At 39.5% G+C, this 7,568-nt stretch overlaps 1 protein-coding gene across 1 annotated transcript in view; it reads right to left on the bottom strand.

Moving 5' to 3' along the window:
- The window catches only part of Pappa2 (pappalysin 2), a 237,996-nt gene that overhangs the window by 119,362 nt on the left and 111,066 nt on the right, over positions 1 to 7,568 (bottom strand). The window contains exons 10-11 of the mRNA XM_055624540.1: positions 6,102 to 6,295; positions 3,538 to 3,684 (exon numbers count right to left, since the gene is read on the bottom strand). Of these exons, the coding sequence (XP_055480515.1) occupies positions 3,538 to 3,684; positions 6,102 to 6,295 (341 nt within the window). The remainder of the gene's footprint in view (positions 1 to 3,537; positions 3,685 to 6,101; positions 6,296 to 7,568) is intronic.

Genomic DNA, 7,568 nt, shown 5'->3' with positions numbered 1-7,568 from the left:
ATAGATAGATAGATAGATAGATAGATAGATAGATAGATAGATAGATAAAAATTCCTTTAAAGGAACTTAGTTCCTAAGGAAGCTGGAAAGATGGCTCAGAGGTTTAGAACCCTGACTTCTCTTCCAGAGGTCCTGAGTTCAATTCCCGGCAACCACATGGTGGCTCACAACCATCTATAATGAGATCTGGTGCCATCTTCTGGTGTACAGGTGTACATCTTCTGGTGTACATGCAGACAGAATATTGTTCCAGGGTAAGATGATCAATTCTCACTTAGGAAGACAAATGGAATGGACATTGGAAGTAGGAGAAAACTAGAAACAGGACAGGAGCCTACCATAGAGGGCCTCTGAAAGGCTCTACCTAGCAGTGTATCAAAGCAGATGCTGAGACTCATAACCAACTCTTGGGCAGAGTGCAGGGAATCATATGAAAGAAGGGGGAGTTAGTAAGACCTGGAGAGGATGAGAATGCCACAAGGACCAAATATATCTAGGAACAGGGGTCTTTTCTGAGACTGATTCACCAACCAAGGACTATTCATGGATATATCCTAGAACCCCTGCTCAGACATAACCTATGGCAGCTCAACATCCTAGTGAGTTTCCCTAGTAAGGGGAGCAGGGACTGTCTCTGACATGAACTAAGTGGCTGGCTCTTTGACCTCCACCCAACCCCCGAGGGAGGAGCAGCTTTGCTAGGCCACAGAGGAGGACACTGTAGCCAGCAGGTCCTGATGAGACCTGATAAACTAGGATCAGATGGAAAGGAAGGAGGACCTCCCTTATCAGTAGACTTAGAGAAGGGCAGGGAGGAGATGAGGGAGGGAGGGTGGAATTGGGAGAGAATAAGGAGGGGGCTACAGCTGGAATACAAAGTAAATAACCTGTAATTAATATAAAAATAAAAATCATAATAAATAAATCTTAAAAAAAAGAAGTACCCTTAGGAGCAAGAAACAGCTACCAAGTTTTGTAAGATATTGAAGAACTTACACTTGAAAAAGAATTTTCATTCAGAAAATTATGAACATGTAACATGAATTAAGAAAATGCCATGTAAACCAATGGAAAAATGCATAAAGTCTTGACTATATGAATTAAAAACAAAGAAATAACAAAAAGATGTACAAATGGCCATTACCCATAGAAAGCACTAGCTAGCTCATTGGTTATGTAATGCATCTTAAAAGCACAGAAGTAGCTGGATCTTGAGGAAGCACTATTCCTAGTTGTCTGAAAGAGCACCAGATTGCTTTCCAGAGTGATTGTACAAATTTACATTCCCATCAGCGGTGGAGGAGGGTTCCCCTTCCTCCACAACCTCTCCAGCATGTGTTGTCTCTTGAGTTTTTGATCTTAGCCATTCTGATGAGTGTAAGGGGAAATCTTAGGGTCATTTTGATTTGCATTTCCCTGATGGCTAATGAGGTTGAGCATTTCCTTAAGTGTTTCTCTGCCATTTGATATTCCTCTGCAGAGAATTCTCTGTTTAGCTCTGTACCCCACTTTTAAATTGGATTACTTGGTTTTTTGCTGTTTAACTTTAGTTCTTTATATATACTGGATATTAGCCCTCTGTCAGATATAGGGTTGGTGAAGATCTTTTCCCAATCCGTAGGCTGTTGTTTTGTTCCGAGGACAGTGTCCTTTGCTTTACAAAAGCTTTTTAGTTTCATGAGGTCCCATTTATTGATTGTTGCTCTTAGAGCCTGTGTTGTTGGTGTTCTGTTCAGGAAGTTGTCTCCTGTGCCAATGAGTTCAAGGCTCTTCCCCACTTTTTCTTCTAAGCGGTTTAGTGTGTCTAGTTTTATGTTGAGGTCTTTGATCCACTTGGACTTTAGTTTTGTGCAGGGTGATAAGTACGGATCTATTTGCATTTTTCTACACAGGGGTCTTTCCTGAGACTGCTATTCCAACCAAGGACTATGCATGGAGATAACTTAAGACTCCTTCACAGATGTAGCCCATGGCAGTTCAGTATCCAAGTGGGTTCCATTGTAATAGGAACAGGGACTGTCTCTGACATGAACTGATTGGCCTGCTCTTTAATTACCTCCCCCTGAGGGGGAAGCAGAATTACCAGGCCACAGAAGAAGACAATGCAGCCACTCCTGATGAGACCTAATTGACTAGGATCAGAAGGAAGGAAAGGAAATTCTCCCCTATCAGGGACTTGGGGAGGGGCATGCATGCAGAGGGTGGAGGAAGGGAGAGATTGGGACAGGAGGAGGGAGGAAACTACTGGGATACAAAGTGAATAAAGTGTAACTAATAAATAAATAAATAAATAAATGTAATTTAAAAAAAAAGCACAGAAGTATACTCTCACCACTCAAAATATGACATCAAAAACTAAAACCTAAAATACTAAGTGTTGATGAAAATGTAAGACAATTAACAAATTAACAAATGACTTTTGAGATATAAATTAGCATAACCACTTGGAAAATTGCAATTTCCTACCAAAGCTATCCTATCAAAAAAAAAAAAAAAAAATCTAACATTTCTAAAACTACCCATCAGTTTACACATGTTCATTAAAAGTAATTCACAAAAATACTTATAGAAAAACAAATTGTAATGAGAAATATCCAAAAATTATAAATAATCCAAATATGGAATATATCCACATAAGTGATCAGGCATTCATGCATTGAAAGAAATATGAACATTTTGATTAAGGAGAGCAGTAGAAAGGAATCTTGTGATTACAAAGATGAATGAGAATATGCTAGACATAAGAAGAACGCAGCATAATATTTTTGACAAAGAATCTCTCTACATAGATATGCCTATCCCAAAACTCATTATGTAGACCAGTCTGGCCTTTAACTCACAGAGATCTGCCTGCTTCTGCCTCCGAAGTGCTGGGATAAAAGGCCTGTACCACCATGCCCAGGAAGAGCACATTATAAAGTTTTTCAAATAGAGCCAAGACTGGAGTTGGGGATGTGGTTCAGTCCATACAGTATATGCCTATCTCTTGGGAAGCTTTGGCTTCCAGGATGAGTGCTGCAGAGCTGGTTGTCATGGTGCATGCCTGGCATCCCAGCACACAGCAGATGGAGTAGGAGCATCAGAAGCTCAGGGTCATCCTCAGTGGCACAGGTTTTGAGAACAGCCTGAGCTGCCTGAAACCCTATCTCAAGAAACATATTAAAACAGTCAAAAATTGTGCTAAAGGAAGAATGGGGTGCTAAAGGATACCTTTGGGATGCAACAGACAAGGGGAATAGGAGAGTCTTGTGACGGAGATAACAAACAACCTCTTCCCCTGATTTCTATGGTAATTAGGCTATTTGAGATATTCATTTCTAATTTTACATATTTTGGATACACATTACTTTCCTAGAATAAATACTTATATGGAAGTTTAAACTTCAGAGAGAGAGATGAAAATAAGACTTAAATGCTTTGAGATAACCAAAAGGAAAATTCTGAATAAATTAGTCATATGCCAATTTTTACCCAAACACTTGCATACATGTATGTCTCTGTTTAAGGGCTTTACAGATAGCCATTTGGATCACTTACTTCGAGCCAAATTTCATTGTCCTTCTGAAGGCCATGTTTAGGCTGCTCACTGCCTTCATCCTGGACATTCTTCAGACTGAAGACACAAGGAAACCAGCCAGTAAAGAGATGCTGTGGGGATGAATCTGGATGGTGTGAAGTACAGATCTGAAATGCAATTTCAATTCCAAATTAAATGTGGCATTCAGGAGGTAAGTAAATTCAAGAAAGCTTTGTAGTATAAAGCCATCCCTTCTCTCTTTTAAATGCCCAATGACAACACTAATAGATGCAGAATGCAGAAGTTAGAATGTAGAAAAACCACAATTCATGTAGAAGAATTTCTTGATTCTGTAACCCTCAAGATATATCTTGCTAGGGTAGAAAACCACACCGGACAACCCTCTGTCCATCATCAGTATGGGATCTTGCCTAACGAATCATTCTGGCACACTTCAGGTGATGGATCCAAGGGTTCGCTTTGCAGGTATTTCCAGGGTGATGATTGGGTCCTTACCAATCAGCATCAACTGACCCTAGAGGGAGATTACTGAGTCAGGCAGGTAGCACATGGCTGCATAGAGAAGCCAAGAAGCAGAACTCCAGGAGATGTCTCCCACTTAGAGAAGACATGCAGGCTAGATGGAAACCCCTTCAGAGAGCTGTCATGAACCCAGAAAAACCAGCTTTCCTGGCTTTTTGTCTTCTAAAGAGAAGAGTCCCAAGACTTGGTAAAGAGAATGTAGCAGAAAAACCTAGTTGCCTCATTGTATCTCCTTGCCCATCACCTTTTCATTAACTGTTGTAGTAAATCAAAAAATGAGAGCTGAGCTATATAATGTTTATTATTATTTGCCCTCACCATGGGATTTTGTATGAAAGGTAGACCAGATGAGGAGGATTAAGGTGGACTGCATTGAATGGGGGCTGGGAGATGGATGGTGAGGTTAGTGAGCCAGCATAAGTAAAATATCTGCCCAGCCCAAGGTAAATAAGGCAGTTATAAATCTAACAGGTATCTGTGTCTTATTATATGTGATAGCAGGTTAAATAGTACCACCATGATAATCTTAGGGCTAATAATAATAATAATATAGCCCAACACACTTTTATTTTTTACTACAACAATTAATGAACATGAACATTGCTGTAAGTCATTGGGTTATGTAGACGCTCATTTCCTCAATGTTTCTCAGAAGTAAGGGTGATTAAATAGACCAATAAGATATGAGTGAAAATTAGTGCTGAGCTTCCAGAAAATTTGCCATTTTACCAATAAATATAGGAAAACACTCAGCTTCCTCCCCCCACCCCCTAACAGCTTATTGCTACCACCCCCCAATATAGAGCTCAAATATAGTTCATAATAGTCGTGTGTCTATGTTAAAGTTCAGTTGCTCACATATGCCTTGAGTTACAGGATAAAAGTTGTTGAGGTCAAGTAGTGTGCATGTGCAGGTTCTGGAAGCATAACTCAGTGCCAGAGCATTTGGTGGCTCTGCAAGCCCCTGAGTTCAAACCTATGTCACACACACACACACACACACACACACACACACACACACACGAAATGCTGACTTCATGGTTTCAGGGTCAGCAGCCATGCTATTAGCCAGAAAAAGGAAACTACCAACTAAAAATGGAAGTGCTGGAATCTAGACACTGGCATCCTTGATGAGTCCCCTTGAGACAGGCATCTTGAGTAGTGTCCTCTGTCTACACAGAAATGCTTCCTCAGAGCGGTTATTTACAATACACTTATCCTTGCCTATGATACCCAGAGGGCTAGCTTTTATCTCTGTAGACTCTCTTGCCCATTGTTACCATGAACAAAAGAGTTAGTTTATTTGGTGATGAAAGCATCTGGAATGGTACCCAAGAGCCAACTGCCCTTCGTCTTGTCTTTAGTATTAAATCTCAATTCACCAGTGTCATTAGTACAGCATCTGAGTCTTCCCAAGATCTCCCCACTTTGTAGGTAGAGAGGGAAAAGGATTCAAAGGAGTCATCTGATTTACGTTAACTACTAACTATAGTGTTTCTTCAATAATAATTCAAATCAAATCATAATTTTGTTATATATAATATAAATAAATAAATAATATATAAATTGGGAGAGAGGGCTAAAGATGGAATGCACTATAAATCTGGTTTAGGAAGAAAGTTGACTTTCTTTTGTTTGCATTATTTTGATTTAACAAGGTGCGGTCTTACATATAAATTTACACTGCACTGCCCTGTTACATGCAACAAATGTGGGCCCAAAAGGTTAACTGAATTGTCCATAATCATGTAATGACAGTAATACTAGTGGATCTAGCTGTCTAATTCAGACTTGCTGATTTCTTATTGTTTCTTTTTATCCATTTCACTAAGGCCTCCCAACACCTAAAGCCAAAATATAGTTTATAATAGCTGCATGTTAATGTTAAACTTCAAGATCTTACATATGATCCGAATTACTTGATAAAAATTGTTGAGGTCAAGTAGGGTGGGGGAGAAATCAGTAGATAACATATAGAATAAAGGCAAGCTCCCTAAGCAGGTAGGGGCAATCATGACTCCATTCTTCTGCCTTAACTTACCATTGAAAGAGGTTCTCCTGTGAGCATGGAAACGGGACACTTCTTCTTGTCTTCATGGTAGGAATAAGCCTGGGTAGCCCACTGGTCCAAGTGTCCTTCAGGAGTATGCAGGCCACAGTCTATGATGCTGATTTCTTTCTCAAAAGGTTCACAAATCCCATCTCCCTCATACCTGTAGCAAAGGCTTGGCTCCCCTGCCGAGAAACATGTATGACATTTAAGAGATTTTTTTTTTCATGTCTTAGGGGGAATGTAACATGGTACTGTTCCCAGCAATTCTCCTCCAACCCACTAAAGACAACCCTGTGAGGATCATGGAACCCAGTACCCACCATAATACCAACCCTAACAGAGGACGGATCACTCTTTATGAGGGAAGAGGCAGAATCAAATAGTTATAGGGAAATTTGGACTTGGGAGGGAAGAATAAAGACAGAAAAGCACTGTAAACTCGGTATAGGAAGAAAGTTGATTTTATTTCATTTGTATTGTTTTGATTTAAAGAAACAGAGTCTTAGGTAGCCCAGGCTGGCTCTCAACTCCTGATCCTCTTGCCTAGTGAGTGTTAGAATCACAAGCATGTGCTCCCATGTCCAGCCAAGGTATTTTAGGTAAAGTGAAATGATACATGGACTATGTTAAAAATATGTGGGACATAGGAAAAAGCAGAAATAGAATTTAAATAAATAGTATAATGTACATGTGTTTGAATCTCCTTTATAGTTTTTAAATGTTAAATAATTTAAGGGGATTCTTCACCAAATTATTATTTTTTTCAATTATTTTTGCCACTGAAATGCTTTTCTCTGCGTAGATAACTGATTAGAAATGGTGTAAAACTTTGTTGCTTAGACTCCAGGTCATATAGTTATTCATTTCCTCAGCTTAGGACAACCATAGGGTGTGTAGTTTTCTTTTTATTACTATGGTTTGTTTTATTAATAAGAAATGCAAGCCTAAATGAGTTTGCATGACCTACAATCCATGGGGCTGGATTTGAGTGAGGCTTACACAATACCGGTCCATGGCTCCCTCAGCCTTAGACCCTGTGCCACTTCATACTGAAGCAGAACAGACAAACAAAACAGGAATATTTGCAGAAAACTGTTGAAGTTGTAAGGTGAGCTTGAATGCACAGAGAAAGTTCCATCCATCCACATTGGGCAGTTCTTCCTAGGTGGACAGTATTGGCCATTGGTAGACTGGTTTCCTTCAGTGTGGGAAGCTGTCTCCCAAAATGTAGGGCAATTAGTGTTAATAGCACAACTCAATTTCCCATATCTATTTAAAGTAACAGGACCCTGAAATCGAATTAAGATTCAAAACAAATCCATACAGCACCAACTCAGTAAAACCATTGCTATGATTTACTATTGCTATAGCATGGTTTTAAATTTTTTCTTCTTTGCAGAAGCTTCACAGGGATATTCTGGTAGTTTGTCAGCTGCTCACTAACATAGAGTTATT

Source organism: Psammomys obesus, unplaced genomic scaffold (assembly GCF_907164565.1).
Source record: "Psammomys obesus unplaced genomic scaffold, mPsaObe1.curated_primary_1811, whole genome shotgun sequence".
Taxonomy (NCBI): Eukaryota; Metazoa; Chordata; class Mammalia; order Rodentia; family Muridae; genus Psammomys; species Psammomys obesus.
This window is presented reverse-complemented; position numbering and strand designations above follow the sequence as displayed.